General features: G+C 34.1%; 1 protein-coding gene across 1 annotated transcript in view; it reads right to left on the reverse strand.

Moving 5' to 3' along the window:
* LOC130441818 (protein outspread) overlaps nt 1–24,224 on the reverse strand; it is a 152,505-nt gene that overhangs the window by 58,419 nt on the left and 69,862 nt on the right. Inside the window, exon 3 of the mRNA XM_056775620.1 lies at nt 6,600–6,665. Within this exon, the coding sequence (XP_056631598.1) occupies nt 6,600–6,665 (66 nt within the window). The remainder of the gene's footprint in view (nt 1–6,599; nt 6,666–24,224) is intronic.

Below are 24,224 nucleotides of genomic sequence, written 5' to 3' on the forward strand. Positions count from 1 at the left end.
GTCCAGATCAACTTTTCTATATGTAACGTGCATACAATTGAGACAATAACTAAGGACAGGACAGGAACTGAATCACTCTATTCACTGAAGATGCCCAATTCAAAATATCTTACAAGTTCGATTTTGTACTGCTGATGATGTCTCGTGTCATAGTGTGGATGTTACCGGAAATGTATGTAATCAGTCATAGTATACAATTCCGCACGGAAATGTGTAAAATAAATTATATTATAATATTATAGACACATTTCCTAGGAAATCTATACATTGTCTAAATAGCAATCGGAAATGTAAATATTTGAGATATCAATGGGTATGCGGGGATATAGGAGCAAGGAGAGGCGATCTCGGCGAAGAAGTCACTGAATGTCAATTCTATAAGGTGAACACCGAGGCAAGTCAAGTTTCTAACAACGATTCAGATCAACGCGAAACAAATACGCAACCTCCAGCTTGCACCCTCCAATTCAGCGTCTGTTTACAAGAAACTACAGGAGCTCATACATGTAGTGAATGTGGATGTACAATCCACGCTATTTGTACTGAAAAATCAGCCGATGAATGATTTGGGACTAAACTTTGACTTTATAAGAATAATATAAGTCGATTTTGTGATAAATATATTTTAAAAGTTCATAGATACTTGATGTTTGAAGCTTTAATTAATAAAATTATTATATTTTACGATATGACTGTTATTTGAACGTTTCTGTCCCAACGAGTGGTTTAATACAAATTATTATTCTCATTTTAACAACGTGTTTTATTACAGAAAGCTTTATTTTTATACATTTCCTAATACGATATTGAAATTACATACAATTCCTAGGAAATGTGCACATTTCATATACAATTATAAAAATTTCCTAGGATTTGTATAGAATTCCTAGATTTCCGGTAAAATGGACACTCAGACAATATGTTTTACTGTCAAATTCTTATGGCAATGTTAAAAATTTGCTAAAATAACCATCATCATCATCATCATCTATCAACCATCTTCCATCCACTGCTGGATATAGGCCTCCTCTAGTTTAAACCATCTATCTCTATCTTGAGCTGTATGTATCCAATTTCCTGCAATTTTCTTTACATCGTCACTCCATCTTGTTGGCGGCCTGCCTCTACTTCTCTTATCCATTCTTGGCCTCCACTCCAATATTCTTTTCGTCCATCTACTATCCGTCAATCGGGCTAGATGGCCTGCCCATTTCCATTTCTTTTGGGCTACAATTTCAATAATGTACTTAACGTTTGTTCTTCTTCTTATGTTCTCATCTGTAATTCTATCCCTTCTCCCTTCCCAACATTGCCCTTTCCATTCTCCGTTGCGCCACTCTCATATTTCCTGCAGTTTGTCTCGTGAGGGTAAGCGTCTCTGCCCCATAGGACATCACAACACACTGCTCATATACTTTTCTCTTTAGGCTTATTGGTAAGTCTGATTTCAGGGTACTACTCAACTTGCCAAACGCTATCCATCCTAACTGTATTCGACGCTTTATCTCACACGTTTGGTTATCTCTTCCTATCCTCACTTCATGGCCTAGATATTTATATCTAAAATAACCATGTGTAAGTAAAGTATAGCCAATAAGTAAGTAATAAGCGAATAACAGTCATATCTCGCCTGGATAGATCAAACTTGGTAAATATATTAATTATTGGTTGAATGCCACGCAGACCCGAAGTAACTTAAATGATTTTGCAGGTACTACGATTTAGATTTTTATTGTAAGCTTTTACGTCCTCAGATATTTGATTATGGAGGTGAGAGAAGTGGCTTCTTCCGCTAAGCAATCTGCTTCGTTACCTATAATTTTGAGTTTCAACTCAAGTTTTCAAGTTGATAACCATTTTGACACCATATGTTTTCGCTATGGGGGTCTGAGGAATCAGTTTATTTCTTACTACAAAAATGTTTAGAAATTCCACGTTATTACTCATTGTCATTTGTGACTTTTTGCTTTTTCTTCTTATTATTATTATGTCGTAGGTCGATGACATTTTAACATGCCGTTAAACTTTTGAACTGGAAAATTGCAAACGAAATGCAATACAACGAGAATTATTTTATTTGTTTTATCTGGTTCCATTGATGAGCGGAGAAAATAAATTCTACTATTTTTACTTCTATTACCGTTAAGCACACACCGCGCCAGGACGTGTTTTTAATCGTATTTGAATGTTCTTGAAAACCTCAAGGTTTTTGCACGACTTACGAGTCGGTTAATAAAGCCGCAGCCTCAATTTATATACATACAAAAAAGGGTAATGTTTTTATGTTGGATCTCAATTTAGAACATTAGAAATAATTATGAATGTACAGTGTGTAACAGATAAACAAAATAAATTTATTTATTATAATTATTGATTATGATTATACGTTTATAGCTTCACCTAAAAAATATCCGACAAAATCACTAAGAACACATTTTTTCTGTAAAAATATAGTCGATTTTAATAGTGATACATGTACTTCAAGACCCCGCTTACTTATTAATACCTTTTCTGTAGATCGGTTCATCTTTACTCCAAATAGACTTGACCTTGGTAATTACTATTTTTTGGAACATTCTTTAAAGGTTTACAAAATACCAGTAATCACTGATGGAAGATCTGGAGAATACGATGAATGATGATCGAACAATTTTATTCATTTGATTGTGGTGGCGCATTGTGTTGACGAATCACAATTACTTTTCCTTTGTATTTTTCTCTATTTTACGCTCGATCGATATACTAAGACTAAAATTAATACAGAGGTCTGCATAAGTCAGGCAACGCCAATAAGTCTGGCAACGCTGTCGAAAAAGATTGAAACGAAGCATGTTCGTGCTTAAGACAGTTGTGTCTGTGACATGATAAAACGTGCTCGTCGAGTAGAGTCGGGGCAGTCAGTATGATCCGCATTTCAGGATTCCATTTTGTGGTCCAATGAATTAACCTTCAAGCTAAACGGTACGGCCAATCGGCATAACTGCGTCTATTGAAACGACCAGAATCCTCACGTATTCATTGACCTGCCTGGGATCAGTTTGTGGTCAGATATCCATACGGGAGATCTCATGGGTCCATACTTTTTTGAGGGTCACGTGACGGGCCAAAGTTATTTGGAAATGCTAGAACATTTACGTGAGCAAATGGACAATAATCCAACACTTTCAAACATCCGTCATTTCATGCGGGATAGAATGTGTGCAGGAGTACCTTCATGTTCATTTTAGAGAATGAATAGGCACATCCAGATAATACGGTTGGTAGCCAACCAATTCAAAGTGCATTTCGTAGATTTTAGCCATGGCGAGAAACCAAGTATGGGAAGGTGCGTTGTCCTGATGGGAAGGCACTTTCTTTTTCTTCAAATTCAGTCCGTTTTTTGCAATTCAGCTTTTGAGCCAAAAAAACGGTCACCATCACTTTTCCTATGAAATTGGCTTTGCTTTTATCGGAGATTGACTTTTTGCAATACTTTGTGTTGACATTCTTCGTTTTAGGAGTGTAGTGGTGGATCCAGGTTTCATATGCAGTAAAGCACCGACTACAAATTTCGACTCACTATGCTCAAATCCCGTCAATAAGTCCTGGGAGTTGTTCATTCCAATGCGCTTTTAGTTAAAGTATTCAATCCGTAAGCTATCCGCGCATCCAATTCTTTTTATATGCAGATTGCTTCTTCTATTTCTCTAACCTCAATTCGTTGGTCATTCAGTAGTATTTGGTGAACTTTCTCGATAATATCGCTGGTTGTCGCAGTTTTTGACCATCCGGGACGTCCGTTCTCAGTCAAGCTGATATGTCCACATTTGAATACAACTGACCAAAATTTGAAGGTCGTAAATTATGATGTAGAGTCTCCGCACGTAGTGTATAGCTCCTCTTTCATTTTCGTAGACGTATTGCGTTCGAAATGTACGCCTACAGGCGAATGCTGCGGATATCTTGGACGAAACATAAGACAAACTTACAGCAAATGGGTAAACATAAAGAATTTCTTACGAAAATCAGGAAGAAAATCTGCAGTACCTAGGACATGTAATGAGAGGCGAGCGATATGAGATACTTCGCCTGATAATAGAAGGGAGGATCGAAGGAAAACGGTTGGTCAGTTGTAGACAACATTCATAGCTGTAAGACTTGGCTCGGACAGACGTCTACAGAAATTTTCAGAGCTGTGCTTTCTCGTGCGCCATTTGGATCGCCAACCTCCGTAGGGAGACGGCGTCGTAAGAAAATTTCCTTTTAAAAACGAATATTTAATGACACCTCGATACAAAATTTTTGTCAACTAGAAACTGAGTGTTGATAATGGCTGAAATTCCAGTGAAAATCTCTTAACGAATGTGCAAATATATTTCCAAACTTATTTTTATAAGTGCTGGGCATCTTCAAGTTGAGATCGGAAACTTTTCAGACAACACTCATATGTAGAAGTAGTCATTCGATTCTCCTACTCATAATTTCCTTTGAATGGAATATCCATTGTGTCCCAATTATAGTACAACACACAACAAATACTGTACTCCCTGGTCTACAACTTCTTTCTTCTCTTTCCAAAAACACGAACAGTTGAAGCAGACGTAAAAGAATTCGGCAAAATCAGACGAATATCAAACGTTCTCCTGGTCTATAACTCGAATGAATTCAAATCAACTCATATGGTCGTGCTCTGGTACTCCTATATTTTTTTATCAGCATATCAGTCAACTTTCTTATCAACTTAATTGCATTATACATGTCACTTTCTAATACTGATATCGAAAAGCATATAAATAAAAGTGAAAGCACGTCTACATTAGTACGAGGGTTTTCAAAATATTCTCCATTAAGATCAATACACTTTTGTATGCGTTTGAACCAATTGTCGAAGCATTTTTTCCATTCTTATTGAGGTACCTCCAAAACATGTGATTTGAACCAATCAACAGCTCTTTCAGATGTAAAAAAAAACGTTGACGTCGTAATTTATTTTTGATCTGCGGGGATAAGAACAAATCATTGAGTGTCAAATCAGCACTGTATGGCGGATGACCCATCAATTCGATGTTTTGATTATTCAAAAACTGAGGTGTGAGAGCTCGCCATGTCGTGGTGGAAAACCATTCAGAATTGACCATTCTACGTTGTTATAATAGAACGGTGGCGATATGTCCAGTTATTCCGAAAAAACAGGTGAACTGTTCCTTCTTAGTGCTTCGTGCGCGAACAACTTTCGTTGGATTTGACTCATCTTGTAACACCGATACAGTAGATTGTTGTTTAATTTCAAGTTCATATGCATAGATATATGCTTCGTCAAAATATTTAGACGTCTTTTGTAGGCTTTTTTGCACCAATAAACACCAGATTTTTTTGAGTGATTATTTTCGGTACTCAAAGCGAACAAATCTTGTTGAGAGCCAAATGTGGAACTAATGCCCAAGTATGCCTCAATCTCACCGTATGTCATATGAAGATCTTGCAATATCAGTTCACGCACAGCAACGATGTTTTCTGGCACAACAGCCGATTTTAGACGACCTTCACAAAGTTCATCCTGTAGCGAAGTGCCGTGCCACCACGATTGAATTCGAACAACCAGCTAAACATGGTGGCACCAAAAGTCGAAGCAAGTTGATCGGTAAAAAAAGCTGTTGGTTTTATGCACATAGAAAATCACCGAACACAGATGTTCACTATTTAATTTCATTTACGTTCACCATAAAAATGTCAAACTTTATGATAGCAATGTCAGATTTGACATATCCACATCAATGTTGCCATATTTCAAAACTTAAGTAGCAACCCTAGTACAGTATCCAATGTTTTAATCATTTTTATTTTTTTTGTATTGTCAATTATATTTTTAAACTATGATCAATTACCTAAATAAATGACGCTACGTTTAAGTAAATATTTAAATTTTGTAAATAATTAAATCTAGATTACAGCAATAAATTTTTTGGAGTGTAAAATAGATATTTTGTGGAATATTATTCAGTTCAACTAATAATTTGAAGAAAAAGGACTCCATTCAAATTTGTGATAAATGCAAATATTTCAGCCCTCAATCTCTTTTAGGGAACAAAAAACGTTTCCCGACTTTTTTTATTTAATAGGTACTAGTTCAATGAAGTTCAGTATACCATTATAATAGTATTTTATGTTCTGGCCTACCGATATAGACCGTGAAGACGGTCCTGTTCAAATTGCAGTTGCGCTGGGTACTTTGTTTTTTTTTTACCTTTTTTTTAAACTATTTACAATTTTTGTAGATGTTTTTAAGGGGAAAATTGCTAAGAAAGCCTAGAATGCGATCATAGTATATAAAACGAGCCACAAACAGTCAGTAAAAAATTTGATGGCATCGTGATTACATCCTGATAATTAAAACAAAAGTGATCTAAACAGTGTATTTAAATAAATTAGATAAATTAGTGAATAGTTTCCATATAAATAAATTACGTAAATAAGGTACACCGTGTGTATAAATTCAGTCCACCGTTTTGTGATTAAAAACAGTGTAAATAAATTGAAACATTATTACAGTATTAAATATATATATATACAGAAAAAGCTATTGTATAGAACTTGGTACCTCTAATTGCAGCAATACTTACGTGTTCGTCCACAGAATAGTTTAATTCTCCATCGTCATACAACACAAACCATCGACGTTGCCACCTCTGCAACAAAATAATAGTTTTTAAGATAAATTAGAATTTATACTTATCAAATAATATAAACATCACAACAATATATCTATTGAAAATATGCATGTCTTTTTGATTCTTGCAAAGCATTGTAAATTTTAGATATTTTTTCCGATGAAACTGCACGTTCCAGTCGCATTTTTTTGAGTATTTGGACACAGGTTCCATGGTTTCAATTGAAAGCCAAAGAAAACTTCGGTCGGATATTTATTTTTCTGTCAATTTATAAATGAAGATAAAACCTGGATTCTCGACTACTATTCTGAGAAGAAAAAACAGTCAAGACAATGGATTGCAAAGGGCGAACCTGCTCCGATAAAGCAAAGACTGCCGGAAAATTGAAGGAGACCGTTTTCTGAGATAGTCATTGTATAAGTTCATCGAAGGGAGGAATTTGAAGAAAAAAGTACTTTTCCATTAGGACAACCGCACCTCTCACATTTCGATGTCCTCCTTGACCTGTAGTTAGAATTGGTAGATCTTCTGCCGTATTTACTAGCGACAGTTTTCTGTTTCGTAACCTCAAATTTCCATTTGCAACAGGGAGATTTTCATCAGTCGAGGACTAGTCCACAGTACAGACTTAATGATCAATACATACTTGAAACTTTGCATATATCTTCGTTTAGGTGAGTCCAACAAATTCTGCTTTTAGAAATTTGTCGAATTCATGAGTTGCTATGTGATGAATATTTGCTTAATTCATTGGAATATCGAAAAAAAGGTCAATTTACATCACGCTCTTCAGAGGAGTTGTAATTTAATATTCGTCGAGGCATTAGCCAGGAAAGTAGTTGTTTTCTCCTTTAAATAACGGCGGAATACATTTTCGAGATATGGAATTTCGAAACTATTTGTGGTGATTAATAGAAATCATTTATTTTGATACATTTGACACACCTCAATACCATCGGAATCTATATTATCGGCGACTACGCTAGATTTCTACCTGACCAATAATTTTCAGTTGGAACTGCGGATGGTGTCACTTAGCGTTCGCTGGAAAATGTTTAACTACATGTACCAAATGTACCGCTCTTTGACGTTGTCTTTACTTCGGGTCTCAAGCCCGAACGAGGAGTGTTAAACTGCTCTGATGAGACGCAATAACGTCGAAAATAGTCAGTAGTTACACCCTCTCTTTGCAATTGCGAGCCATTGGGGATGTTAACATCGACAAAAAGGTCGATTTACATCACGATCTTCGGAGGAGTTGTAATTCAATATTCGTCGAGGCATTAGCCTGGAAACTAGTTGTTTTCTCCGTTGAAGAACAGCGGCATTTCGAAATTATTTCAGAGGCTTAACTTTATATCGTGCTATATATTGTTTTTTTACAATAAAATCCTGATAGTATGAAGAATGATATCCGATGAACTCGTCCCATTTTTCGGGTAAATCAACGTTGCTGAATCTTTGATAAAGTATTTTCGACACTCTAAATTTTTTTACAGCTTCTCTTTTTTTTCGATAACCAGGAGTATCGTTCAAATATTTACAAATAAAACACTTGATTTGTTTTATAATAAGAAAACTAAAAAAGTTAAATTGAATTTATTCACGTTTCCACTGCAGTAAATTAATTTTGCAGGGTAAATAAATCTGTAAATAAGTAGGTTAGGTAGCCATGAAGAGGGAATTTCAAACAAAGATTTGAATATGAACACACAGTACGTGTACCATTTAATATTTTAATGGGAATATCAATTTTAAACAATTTCTATATCAGGGTTTATATACAAAAAGTACAAACAGTTAAGAGTTGTAATTAAAAACTGATTTTCGACATTTTAAAGCATTCTGCAGCAGAATTTTGTCGAATAAAATTAGGATTATGTTTCATTCTCAATTTTAAAGTAAAAAAAATATTTAGCATAAATTAATCGCAACATATAACCTCTCGAAATCGTTACATTTAAGCTGTCGGACTCCTATAATGCAGCAAGGAATTTGTCGGACACTATGATTGCAAATCTTAATCATATTCGAGGCGTCGGACAAGCTCAATGAAACAGTGCATTAAAATTAAGCATAAAGAAAGTTTCAAGTATTTATTAATCATTAAGTAGGAAGGGTATTGTACTGTGGACTAGATGTTATTGCATACATAAACCTCTATTTTGAAAAGGAACACGGCAACTATTACTTGGAATGGATAAAAAGGTTGGAAAATGTGTATAGTCTTAAAAGGAAAATAAATTTGGAGGACAAGTGTCTTTATTAGGCCGTAAATGTAGGTAAACACAAAACATTGTTCTACAGAACAAGCAAACAGTCTCCCTTTAAATTGGCTGTCTGGGGTATGATTGAAGGAATTTACCACCCTGTACGTGTAGCAAAATTGTTTATTTAATTGTTGCATTTGAACTCAAAATTGATGCATCAAATTATTAGTTTTGTATTATTTTGTGATAAGATTTTAATTAATGAAAATAATAAAATGTAACGCAATTCTTTCTCAATTTATCTGAAATGTTACATAAAATTTCATTTTAATTGCAAGTATTAAATATGTTTGTCGTTAAGTTTTAATTATTGGCCGACTGGTCTATTTGTAAAAAATTTTATGGTTGTCATTACAACATTATTTACGGTCTCGAAGTATATCGTTCACAACCAACTTAAACGAAAATTCAATTTTGTTTTACGATTAGCCGTAATTATTGTCATTTACTTGAAGAAACAATTACACGTATACATACGGCAGTGAAAGAGATCAACACTCTAATAGAATGTAATCGTTGAAACGTTCTTTGAGGATAGTCTAGACGTCCGTCGAGCAAAGTTCGGTCAATTAAATTTTAGTATTTGCCGTGTGCAATTAAAACGGATTAATTTTAGAACTTTCGAAGACTACGTTTAACAGAGTTGAATAACTTAACTACCTCTCTCAACAACATTGAAATAGGATGTCTGGCTATTTAATAACAAGACTGATTACGAAAAAGGGTTTTATTATAAAAATTATTCTACATTCGAATGTTCCTCTTCAATATACTCCCTTCCCCTCGCCACACACCTTTCCAAGCTGTGCTGGAAGTCTTCTTTGGTGAAGGTTGTTAGGAGCTCTGCCCTTTTTTGCTTTACCTCTTCCGTCGACTCAAATTGGGTCCCTTTCAAAGCAGATTTTATCTTCGGAAACAAAAAAAAGTCGCACGGTGCCAAATCTGATGAGTACCGCGAGTGTTCGAGCACTGGAGTGCGCTTCCTGGCCAAATACGCGTTATGGGAAGGTGCGTTGTCTTGGTGGCAAATTCACGTGTTGTTCTTCCACAACTCGGGCGTTTTTTACGAACTCGTTCTCGCAGTGTTGCCAAAACTAATAAATAGTAAGTCTGGTTGACAGTATGACCTTCTGGAACCCATTCAGTCATCACGATACCGTTGATGTCGAAAAAAACGATCAACATCGCCTTGAATTTTGATTTACTCTCTCGGCCCTCTCTAAAGCGCTTACACCACTCAAAAACATGCGCACTAGATAGACAATTGTCCCTATAGGCCTCTTGCAACAATTTATAGCACCCAGTCGGAGTTTTTTTCAATTTAACGAGAAATTTTGAGATTGATATGTTGCTCCTGTTTTTCGTCACACATAGTTTTCGGCACGAGAAAAAAACACGTTCTTATCAAATCGCTACAACCCAAATTCTATAATAGTGACGGAAACGCGTTTTGGGACGTGCATAGACAAGTTATCTAGATACCAAATTCACTACTACAATCTCGTTATTTAAAAGCCACACCTCGTACTATACTATATTATCGTTAAACAGGTTATTGACCATTCTTTACAGATCAGATGTTTACTTTGTCGGCAAGTGTTAGTGATAATAATATAAAGAAACGGAAAACGTCTAAACGATAACCCAATTTGTTTTCAATGTATTATCTATAAGTACACTCGAACTACATTAGTTTTATGAGTAATCGATATGTAATTGTTCAATTACTTATCGGTGTATTTACTTCATTTTTTACTTTTTTTTAGGAATATACGAACCTTGGGTCTCGGAAAACCTCTCGAACCATGCTTGATGCTCTATTTACGTAATTTTCATTTCAAAAATTTTCTCGAATGAAATGAAAACAAGAATTTCATACAAATATTTTTTGTGCAACTATGAATGTTAATTTACATCGTTTGAAATATATTAAAAATAAATACTTGTGGAATCAACTTTTTTCAAAATATACTTTTGCTCCAATTTCCAATACTGTTTCGAAATCCGAACATTCACAAAAAAATGTGAAGCATAATGTACTAAAATTCAAGTAATTCATTCTGGAAAAAATATCTGTTCGCGAAGTATTTCGTAAGCTTGCACCTGTAGATCAGTCATCAACAGGAGTTTCGAATTTTTCCTGCGCCACTGAAAGATCATTTTACATTCTCGTCGAGTTGAACACTTTTGATTTCTAGTTAGGTATTTCTCTCGGCAAACAGTCGACGGACAGCACCGACCATACATGTAAAGATACCGTGAGGCTAGAATTAAAATCTTTGGAAGGAGACCTTGAACTCGACGCACATCGTATCATATTTCAATCACGTACACCGGTGAACGGTAGAGGAGGGTCTCTTTGATTATTCATAGTTTAAAAATTTATCCCTACCAAGAGCGTTGGTTAATCGATTTTTCTTTGAAAACTCACAGATTGCTCTATTTAATCCATTTTTGGATAATTTTTATAATCTTTAGCGAAAGTTCGTTTTTAGAAAGCTTTCTACTTTCCTATCTCTTCTTATTTTTCTGAGAAAAAATATTTATCATCGTTCTACCTAATCTTGAGTATCCAAATGGAATGTCTCTATAATAATGTATATTAGACAACGAGGCTGTCAAATATTTTTAATTGATACATTTTTACTTATCATCACATACACTACATACTCCTGCTCTATTCATAACCTATTGTTTGAAACAGTGTTATTCTATCAGCTACTTCCTTTTTCTTTCGTAGCTTCAACGAACTCAATCCTGTTCCTTTTAATGTAGATTTCGTGTCAAGAAATAGACCAATCCGGCCAATAAGGGGATGAACTAACACTGGGATGTTGAACATGTACTAGAAACCTCTTGGCAGACAATATGGAATGACTTAGTGCATTGTCTTGGTGGAAAACCTTTCTTTATTTTCACGAAATTCAGCTAGAATGTGAAGTTAATAATGTTGATTAATAGTTTGACCTTCCGAAACCCAGTGAAAGTACACAATTCCATGAATAACGGAAAAGCTAACAACAACATTACTTTGAACTTTGATTTGGTCATTGGAGCTTTGTTGGTTCTCGATGAAAATGGGTTCTTCCATTGTATGAATTGGAGCCTTGATTAAAAAATCTATGATCTATCACATCTTGTTATCCTTTCGAATAAATTTGCGGGAGATGTAAATTCGGCCAAATTAATTAACTGACCTACAGTTTCACAAAAGTTTTGAATTCGGTCAAAAAAATTACATTACAGGATATGAAAACGGGAAATAGACAATAGTGTTTACTAAATCGGTACATTCTAATTTACATTTTAATACAATAATGTACTTGAAACATTCCTACATTAGATACGATAGATACGATTGGGAATACCTATAGTCCGGTCGAATTAGACCAAAAAATAAGAGGTAAACTACATAAACTCCTAGCAAGCTGAAAATCGTTTACAATATAATTAAAAATAAAATTTAATGGATCATTCCCATGTATGGAAAAAAATTTATTCAAGGTCAAAGGTCAAAAAATGTTTTTTTCGCGATTTTCAGCAAAACTTTAAGTTTTATCCTTTTCTCTAACGAGCCACCGTTTCTGAAATATAACGATTCAAAAAGTTTTTTTATCGGTCATTGTAGCTTATACTAAGATATACATAAGTTATAACTATAGGAATATCTGGTAAAATGAAAGCCAGTCCCTAAGTTCAACGGCATTGTAAACTTGAGTTACTGTCGTATTTAATGGCTATAATGATTGCACGAGAAAATCCAAAGCTTCAGAACAACGTCGTCGAGCTTTCGGAACATCTTCGTCAATCGATAGATTATTTGATGAACTTATGACAATTCCAGCCAGTCCAGTCGACAGATATACTCACAACAAGTCTCAGTTCGTTTCAATATTGAAAGAAAAGTTTACTACTTATAATATATTGGTAAAACAAAGTAATAATAATGATGTATTGATTATTGAAACAGCAATTTGACATATAAAACTATTGTTGCTGGTGAAAATGTAGCCTTACTCGTATTACTCACAGCTCGAACTCCAACTGAAAAAACTATTTTCTTCTTAAAACGAAAAGTGGAAAAATCATGTGCTATTTTTACACGCAATAACTGGCTGTGACTCGACATCTGCATTTTAGAGGAGGTGTGAAATAACAGTTTTCAAAATGTTTGAAAAACTAAGATTTAGTTCAATGTGCTGAAGTTTTTAAAAACAATAATTAAATTCGACAAAAAGTTATTACCAACGGCATTCGCTTTCTTCTACCTGCTTAGATAAGTATCGATATCCATGTTTCGTTAAAAATACGAAAAGTAAAAAACATGTTCATTTGGCCTTGTCTTCCAACAACTTCAGTTTCTGCCCATCAACATCTTTTTCGGGTATATTACCAAGCCCAAATGTGGTTTGGTTATGAGCTAGACCCTACAGACTGAGGTTGGAAGTTGGTCAACAATACATTAGAACCCGTTCAAACTCTACTCCCACCGGCGCCGGAAAAACTGCCCAACACAATTTTTTCCAGATGCAAAAAGAGATGCAGTGCTAAATGTGGTTGCAAAAAAGTCGAACTGTTCTGTTATCTGACATGTACATCTTGTCAAGGCCGGTCGTGCTCTAATATTGAATCACCAACAGTAGAGGATCCGTTTGATTCGAAAGAGGCGACATGCGATACATCGGTATTGATGCAATTCACATGCACTCAGAATCAAGATGAAGAAGAAGAATGACAAGAAGAAAGTTACGACTCGGACGATTGAATTTTACAACTTTTTTATAGTTTGAATCACTTTTATCCTTTCAATCTCTAATGTCCATTATTTTGCAATAGTTTCAAATTGAACATGATCACAACAGACCCGTGGAATAGGACTACTAGGGGAAACCACGAAAAAAAAGCGGTAAGCATCCTACCTCATAGGTGGCGCGGAAACAACTTTTTGAATCATGATATCTCAGAAACGGTGGTTCGTAGGAAAAAAAAGTATTGATACGTTTTTTGTAGATAATTTTATGATCTACAATTTTTGTCAGAGGTATTTTTATGATACTATTTTATTGACCTTTGACCTTGAATAAATTTTTTTCCATACACGAGAATGATGGGGAACTTTCAAACTTTATTTTTTATCATATTTTAAACAATTTTACTGATTTCTTTTAAAATCGTAATCATCGTTAGAACTTTAGATCTTATGGGATATCATCAATTTTGTTTCTTCAGTTACTAAATTACATTCACTCTGTTGATATTATGAAAGTGAAGTTCAAAGAATTGATTGTGAGCGCTGTAAACCATCGTTGTGGTGACCAAAATATTTAAAACACCCAAGCGGGACACCAACCCGAGTTTTCATGTAAAAAGTACTTTATATTGTAAAGAAGGGTTTGTAATAATGTCCACACAGAATATAATACATACCAATTTATTAGTTATATATACAAAAAAAATTGAAAATAGTGAAAAATAAGGTTAAATGCCTCAATCTCACGGTATGTCACATGACAATTTCGCAATATCAGTTGACGCACAGCATTCTGGCATAACATCTAGGACGACTTTCACGAAATTCATCTTGTAACGAAGTGCGACCACGATTGAATTCGGAAAATCAACGAAAAACGGTGGTTAGAGATGGTGCTTCATCACCAAAAGTCCAAGCGAGTTGATCGGCTGTTGGTTTAATCTACATCGAGTCATAGAAAAGAAAGTCACCAAGATTAATGCTTCAAGTATCTGTAAACAACTCAAATAGCACTCGTATGACAACACGTGCTAAATTCGTTCACTATTATGTCAAACTTTATAATGGAAATGTCAGATCTCAAAACTTGTATTAATAAACGAATATATACAAAATATAATTTATATGAATCTTCTTCTTTTAATGCTTATCCATTAATGGATGTTCGCGACCACATTTTTCATGGCTTCTCTATCTCTAGTGGTATGGATCAATGTCCGAATATCTTGTATACCCGTCCACTGCCTCACGTTCCGCAACCATGACATCCTCTTCCGTCCCAATCCTCTCTTACCTTCAATCTTGCCATCGACTATCAGCTGAAGGAATTGATATTTATGGCCTCGAATTATATGGCCAAGATGTTAAAGAGTTCACGGTCTTTATTGATACGCCTGAGAATATCCTTATTCCTCATTTTGGCAGTCCATGGTATCTTCAGGATTCTACGATATACCCACATTTCGAATGCCTCTACTTTGTTGATGTTTTTTACCTTAAGGATCCAGCCCTCCATCCCGTAAAGAAGCACTGACCAAACGTAGCACCGCACAAGTCTTTATATGAATAATTTGATTAAACTCGGTAGATATTGCTTATGGAACCTTTCCTTGATCCCTCCTATTAATATCTAGGTTTGAAAAATAAACAACAATTTTTGTCATCTTTTATGCAACCCAGAGTAAGTGAAAAATTTATTTATAATTAATATTTCATTTTGGAAAACCAGGAGTTAGTTATGACTTGATATCGACAATTTATAGAAAACTGGTATACTGTTCGTTAAGATTACCTTGACGAGTTATGAGTGGGTAGAAAATTCCCATCGCCTTTGGTGACGACATCGTTCACGTAAGAATCGTGATTCGAAGTATTTATACTATTTCCAAGGTATTTATTCTATTTCACTTTTGAAAGCATAAATTCTATCATAATGGGACTCGTTATGAATGGTCCTATATAATTTTTATTTTCGTCAAAAGTGATATTTTTAAAATTCATTATCAGTTGGTACGTCAATGTGAGTATCAATTTACAAGAGAAACAAATAAAAATTTGAAAGTTGGTTCAGAATATACGAAATGTGATCAAAGTAAAACGGCATTTGTTTAGACAAGCAATCTACTAGTATTACCTTTTTATTGTGTCCTGCCAGGTCCCTCTGACGTTAACAATCACAATCGCGAATTGATCCTGTGTTCAGTCACTCAAAACAACTGTTCGATACCATATAGATGTTCTTAATCAGGAAATTTGTTTTCTTCTTTAAGGCTCCGCGGCCCTATATTTACATAATCGAGGAGTAACAGTTTTCGTCATTTAACTGTTTTCAAAAGTTTACGAACTGCATTTCATGACCGGCGGCAGAAGACTGCATCCATAGACTTGTGAGATATTGGAGACTCAGGAAATCATCACATAAAGATACCAAAGAAATTTGCAATCAAAGGGAGTCGAGAAACAGTCAGGAAGTCATTCGACTCCAAAAGTAGTTCCAAAGTGATTAACTGTAATCTCCGAATTTTTCGAAGTAGTACTGGAACTTTGGCTAAACGATAAGCGGTGAAAGAGACCAACAACTTCATCATAATAACTCGCCGAGCAACAAGTAGTTTTTGATTTGCGAATCGTTGACATCCAAAAGTCTTTCTACATGAAAATTACTCATCAGATTTAGCACCATGCTACTTTCTGCTGCTCTTTCCGAAAATAAAGTAAAGTGAAGTAAAAGGAGAAGCATTCCAAAAACTACAATAGAGTTGACGAAATCTATGCCGAAAGAAACTTTTCAGAAGTGCTTTCAGTCAAAAGCAAGATTCAGAAGAAATTAAATAAAGTTTTTTGTTAAATTTATTACTTTGTTGTCATATTAATTTGGTGGAAATATATATCAAAGAGCTCCAACACACAAAACCAAAAATTGTTTAATACTACAAAAAATATTTAAGATACAAAGATGGGAAAAAACACAAAAGAATTAGAAGAAATTAATGAAACTTTTAATCTTGTGTGGATTGACACCGAAAACAGTTAAAAATGAGATAATTAGAGCACAGACAATTAATTTGTGAGAAATACTTTTCTTAGCAGTTTAATGTTAGCGTCTGGGATAGGCCGAGGGTACGCAGTTTATGTACCATTGCTTGATAGGGTTAAGGGAGAAATTGCAAAAAAGCCAAGAAAAAGAAAGTGCTTTTCCACCAAGACAACGCACCCCAAGCCAAATTTGTTGACCGTCCAACGTATTCGCCAGATATGGCTCCTAGTGACTTTTTACTGTTTCCCATCCTCAACTTTTCATTTGCAAGAGAGAGATTTTCATCAGATGAAGACGTTATCGCATACGTAAACGCCTATGATCAGAAGAAAGAAGGCAACTATTATTTTTAAGGATAAAAAAGGGTGGAGCATCGCTTAAAGGGTGATTAAGTTAAAAAAGAGAAATAATTATTGAAAATTAATGTCTTGTCTCCTTGTTAGGAACCTCTTCAGATTACTCTCGTAAAATATCAATTCAATTTTATATTCTGCAATCATGCCGTAAATTATTAGAATTGGAGACATATTATAAACCAACTCAATTCCACACCTCTATCATAATTTCTCTCGTTTTTATCTTCTTACTAAGAAAAAAAAAACAGATAACAGTTACCATATTAGAGGCTCGTTTGAAACATAATAAATGTATCAAACTGAAAATCAGTTGCGGTTGCCCCTTTGGCCTCGAGTATCTGCTCTGATTATAATTTTTACGACCTATGCGAACGTATCACGACGAAGACGTTACGGAATAAGCCAAAGAACGAACAATTATCTATTCAAATTACAACTCGTACACCTAATATTAGTCTAACTGTAAATGAACTGAAAAAACGTACACACACACACACACACACGTATATATATATATATTTATACACATTATAGTTCAAGGGCGTATAGGTTGAAGGATTATTTTAATCTTCAAAGGATATTTCGAATTCGATCATAATACGGTGAGAAATTAAATTATGTTTTCGGATATTTCAAGAGATTATTTTTTTAAATGACTAATGACAGATACTTTATTCGAATATTTCACTATAATCAACATAGGAATGTCTCGGAGAACATTAATTTTGTTACTATGCCGTAGAAAATGGAATATTCCAGTTATTTAGTTGACTTGGCACGAAGGGTGCCGCAACAACGTCATTTTTTGTTTGTTATACGAGGCGTGCTGGAAAATTAATTAAACAGAGCTAAACTTCTGTATCTATCCGGTTTAGGTTTTAGTTTAGCTTTCTCAAAGTCGCAAATGTTGAAAATTAACATTTCTGGTTTTAGCAATAATTGGATTGGTTAACTTTACTATTTGTAATTGATTTATGAATGAAAAGAAAGGTTTTGTTTTGGCGGCCTATTTTTCGGAAATAGAGACTTGGTTGAAGAAGGAAAAGCCGTAGAGTAAGAAAAAGGTAGAAATAATTGTTCTTCAAACAAATTCAATTTACATAGAAATTAACTACATAGGAAACCGTTTCCTGTTGTAGTCAGCTAACTTAGGAACGCAACTCGTGAAAAGTTAAACATGCCATTCGATTTACGTTACGTTTATCTTAAAATATTTCGAATATTCCTTTGTTCACGTTTCGTGGCTCAGTAGTCACTATTTTAATATTAACAGGCAAGTTTATTTGTTGTGAAATATCGACAGGTAGAGGACGATTAAGAGAAAAACTAAAATTAAATATTAAAAATATCCTAAAAAATTCTCTTAGAAGAGACATCCGAGCAACTCAGAAACCGTACATATAATGGACGATCGCCCCAAAAGCCTTACAATTCATAAACCAATACAGTTATTGGCAAAACCGGAAACTGAAACAAGTCTATGAGGAAAATGACTTTGAATATCAATCTCGCAAGGAGACCTTCAACTTTAGAAGCTGATGAAAACGTTGATAAGAGATCTTGTGAGATTAGATTGCCGTTTTATGTAAACCATTTTTGATTCGTGCTAAAAAAGTACCGGCACTGAAGTGAGGAAGTATCAATGACCAACCATCTTCAGTTGATTCCTCGAGTATTTATTTTTCTGAAATTGAAATATATCTTAAATTGACGTCATTGTGGAACTTTAGAAAACGATAGTCTGACACCCTAGAATGAGCACACCCATATATCCAGTTGAAAACTATACCAATTAAAAACAATATCTCTAAAATTAGAAGCGACTGCTCTCGTGTATAACTGCCCAACCAGACTACTTTGAAGACGATAAAAAATTCGTTACATTACTTTTTGTCGTATACCTTTCATAACAAAATATATTTTCGAAAGCGTTTTATATTGCTAATGACATGCAATTATATCTTTCAGTGTAGTAGGAGACAATGAAAATGATGATAAAAGTAAAGAAAAGAACAACGTCTATAAAAGCTTCCGTTTCAATAGAACATCGCATAATGAAGGACAATGCGTTGATGTACGGGATCGACACTTTATCACTTTGTACAACGCATCAGCTCTGATTACGCATCACTTATCCAAGCTATTGTAACTTTCTAATCTTCACTGTATTCAGGATTATATTTCCTTTTCCTTGTTACTTTATCAAAGTTTATGGCGCCAAATATATTTTTTTCAAAATAAATTTTTTTCTTGGTAGTTTTCCTGAAGATTGGATTATATATTTCAGAATTTTAAATGTTGAAGCCCGAGGAATAATTACTAAAACTTCATGAACATTCTAGTTTTTGTTGATCCTGGTCTACCATTAACTTGTTGTGTTTGATGAATTGTCAACTTCTGTACTCGTTTTTCCAGGTTTAGAAACAGAAAGTATCCTTGTGGTCATAATTTTTTTGACCGAAAATAGGTTTTGATTTCCTGGCAGAACGTTTTTCAAATGTTTCAACTGTATTTTTATTTTTGAATTATAACTGTGTATCTATCCAAGTTTAATCTAGTAATTGTCTTTTCCTCAACATCCCTCTTTGCAAAATTCTTTTTGTTATGTTTTAGTAACAATCTCAAATGAAAATAACACGAGTTCTATTAGGAACTAACAAAGATTTACTGCTGTTTTGTCCAGAAAACAATAACGTCAATATTGTATAACTGAACCGTACAATCGGATGTATCTACTCACAACACAACAAAACAAAATTTGATACAAACCGTTAGAAAATTGGTAGTTGATTTGCCTACATGGCATTCAATTTGAAAAAAAAACTGATTTACAATTGTTGCTCAGTAGGTATCTATCTCACATTATAGATACCATTAAAACAGTTATCAATATAAAAAAAAACATGATACAGCAATGTTGGATTATTTACTTAAGAAAAAAATAATTGGAAATACGTATACATAGGTACCGGGTTTTTCAAAATAAATTGATACCCCTTTAACTTTATAACAAATCGATATTGAATACAAATTAAAGGCAACTTCTTTTTGTCAAACGAAATGTCATCATCTTTCATATTTATACGATAATTTGGTTATATAAACTTTGTATTTATAGAAAGTAGTACATCGTAATCAATCATCTCCTCACAATATTCACCCTGGAGTGCTACACACCTACTCCAGCTCTCCTCTTTTCTTCTGTTAGCAAGTCCGGATATCTGCCAATATTAAAGTATTCAAAACCATCGTCGTCTACTGGTGAATACACTCTTTTATTTTAAGGAACACCCCGAAGGACTCTGGAGCCATATCTGTGCTATTCGGAGGGTGTGGGAGCGTTGCACTATATCTTGCTAAAAAACTATTCAACTTTTAACGACGAATGCACTAGGGTATTATCGAGGTGAAGAACCTACTCGTGTTGTAGCTCTGGCGGCATACGCGCAATCCTAACATGTAGTCGAAGGGAATCACTGGTAAATGCTCAAGCGTTGGGCTCAGACTTTTCGTCAATTTACAACCTTCTCTAAGCCGCTTTGCCAATCATATACATGAGGTGTCGATGAACATTTCTTATCGTACACTTCAACTGTACCAGTATTGATGGCTTCTCGGAATTTCTGTAGCACAAGAGAAAGAGAGAGATTCGTTGGGTAAAGTTTGGTATGATAAGAAGGATTTTTTTGAGATGAATTTTGGTATTTTTGAGTTGGGCCCTGATATAGAAGTTGCTCCTCTGTAGAACTGGGGTTGTGGTGGTTTTGTTGGAATGTGTTTGTCTAACTGCTTCTAGCGGGGTTTTTTGACCGAGAAAGCGAAGTAGGGCTTGTAAGTAAAAACGGTTCTATTATTATTTTTTTTGTTATTTCGTCGGCCATTTGGTTGCAGGGAAACCGCAGAAAACCTGCATCACCGACGATCCTGTATGCAAAAACTATCACAGCCAATTTGTACTGTGCTTTGAATAACTGTGGTAGCTATCGTCAATCGCGTCAGTGGGGTCAGTAGTACAAACGAGGGAAATAAATCGTTATTAAATTGCTATTCTTCGTATATGCATCTTTATTAACCCCAAAATTTAAAACCCCAGAAAAACAAAGAGGTAACTTTATATATGAGGGTCCTTTCAATGATTTTAATGCTGCTAACATAGGACAGACATCTTAATACTTAGATAATTGATTAAAAATTTCAAATGGTAACCGGAATTTTGCTATAAAAAATTTTATTATAAAGTTACAGAGCTGAATTTTTTACACTTTTTCTAGATAGTCTCCGTCACACTCTAAATACTTTTGCTACCACTCCATAAGCTTTCGGATGTATTTTTCGTAAAAATCTCTCGGTTTGTCACGTAAACATTCGCCTACGAAGGATTCTAGGTCCGCATTGCTTTCAAGTACTTCTTTTAATGTACTTAATAAATAATAGTCACATGAAGTCGAATCGGGACTATAAGGAGGATGTTTCTCAGTGATTCTCAACCCAATTCGTTCAACATTTCCATAATAAGCCGAGTGTACGCAGTTTGGCGTTATCTTTCACACTACAGATAAGAATATCGCGTCGTTTTAATCTGTAGACAGGTTTCACCGTGGTTTTTAGGAGAAATTAACAAAATAACCGAGATCGTATGAAATTTTGTGCGAAAATTCCAAATTCGCCTCGGTTATTGTCAAGTGAATGGTGGTCATTTTGAACATTCAATTTAATTGTACAGTACATTGAAAAACAGATTCTAAATATTATGCGACATTATTACCTTCAATATAAGTTTTGTGATAGAAACTTTATCAAAATTTTACATCTTGAAAATTATTTTTCTCAGGTCTAAAATTCCTTTTCAACAAGGTGCCACACGACCCCCTTTCTTTTTTTAAATTTTCGAAGGTGTATTTATAATTCAGGGGATAATAAATCGTACTGTAAATTGTCGATTTAAAAATATAAATCGATCTGTTTAAGGTATCTTTCACATGTTTTACATATGGACTACAATGTACGTAATCATCTATTAAAAATTCATAATTTTCGAATGTAAAACTTAGAAAATATACTTAAATATAAATTCTGGTGCCTATAACTCGAGGGGTCCAGGTTTTTTGCATCTAGTCTGGAAACATCCCGTTTATTCTCAAAAATAATTTTTGTAGGTTATATCTTTAATATATTTGTTTCGATTTCTTCTTCTTTTTCATACCTATTCTATAGAAAACACTAAACATAATTTATTGAGGTTAAATTCCTAGTTGTTATATAGTATATTATTAAACCAAAGTATTCTGTAAACTCCGATCAAATTGATTCAATCGTTACTTCAAAGATTTATTTTAACAAATATCTGTGTATTCGTTGCTTGTATTAGATCGTGCAGCAATTTCAGTGATAACAAAACAAAACTATTCCACCGAGGAAGTATTGAGGAAATGGAAGAAAATAAGCGGCATTAGAATTCCAACACACAAAATAAATCGATTGACTATTCCGAACCAACGGTATTATGACCATGAGAATAATATCATGATGCTATCATTCTGAATGTAAATGGTAACACATTCTTATAGGAAAAAAAAAGGTAATTACTGATAAATTGATGATTAGATTACTCATTTAGTAGGGTTATTTTCTGCGTTTAATTGCGTTATGGAATTTTTTTTAAGACAAAACTACATCACGGAAAAAATCTAAAATACATGATATTAGGTTATTATGTTTTTGTTGGAATCAATATATCTTGGCATATCAGGCCATAAACTCAGTTCAGATTGACTCACCAAATATTAGATATTTTCATATACCAAATTTGAAATAAAAATTTAAAGGCGTTCTTGATTTATGGCAAATTTTTGATTTTGATATATATATCTCGTATTCCTATATCAAAATAATCATTTATTGAGATCTCTTTGTAGTAGAGCGTTGTCAGTCGAATATAGAAACACCCTGTATAACAGCCTGAGAATAGGTTTACGTGAAAAATGTATATAACCTATTTTGTTTATTTGTTTAAATCGTTTTGATTGTAGGTCTCTATTTGAAATATAAATAAAAATTTTGACGTTTTGACTACTTTTAGTCTTTATTAGTATTCAAAAATCTAATTTTATAACCTAAAATCAAGACGATTTAAAAACATAAACAAATATAAAAAGGTCTAAGAAATAAGAAATTAAAGTACTTTAACCTATTTTGTAGAGCTTTTTTTGAGGTTCATTTTTTGTTTGAAACGTTTTTTTCTAAAATCAATATTTTCGGAGATATTTAATAAAATTGTTTGAAGGGGCTTGAGAGGGCAAACGAAGTTGTGTCGCTAAAAATCCTTTAGTTTTCATCTTCTCTTATTAGGACTATCTTTGGGAAATATTCGGAATTCTCTTTTTTGAACTTTATTCAAAATAGTATACGAGGGTTGCTACTTGTGTTCGGAGATATCGTCGCTTACGTTCTCACACCGCGTAAGTCCAAAAAATGCCTTTTGATTTTTGCATGTCATTCAATAGAGAATCGAAAAATGTGTCTCTAGAAAACTTGAATTCGATCTGTTCAAAAAATATATATTTATTATGATTGTGATATATAACAGAGACAGTTTTTTTGCTCTCCTGAAGTGTGGTAATTTCTAACTTACACGGAGTTAGAACTTAAGTAACGATATGGCAACACTGATACGAATATGTCAAATCTGCCATTTCCATCAGAAAGTTTGACATTTTTGACGTTTGACGAGTGCTATTTGAGTTGTTTACAGGTAGTTGACACATTCATCTTGTTGAAAAAGGAATCAAATCTCGAACATTTTCATGTGATGATTTTCTATGACTTTCGATGTGGATCAAACCAACAGTATTATGCCAATCAACTCTCTCCGACTTTTCGTGATGAATGTCATCCAAAATCAGCTGTTGTGCTAGAAAACATCGATGCTGTGCGGAAACTGATATACATCATGTGATATTGAGACATACTTGGCCATCAGTTCCACTTGCATACATTGAATATTTCATGAACATTTGTCTGTCAAAATATGTTTTTGTGTTATATACCGCATATTTTGACAATTGCTCAAAAAAACCCGCGTTGATTGATGCAAAGAAATGCTGAAAACATCCAACGCGATGCTTCAAAAGAAGTCTATAAGATCGAGACTGGCGACGAATCATG

Source organism: Diorhabda sublineata, chromosome 3 (genome assembly GCF_026230105.1).
Source record: "Diorhabda sublineata isolate icDioSubl1.1 chromosome 3, icDioSubl1.1, whole genome shotgun sequence".
Lineage (NCBI taxonomy): Eukaryota > Metazoa > Arthropoda > Insecta > Coleoptera > Chrysomelidae > Diorhabda > Diorhabda sublineata.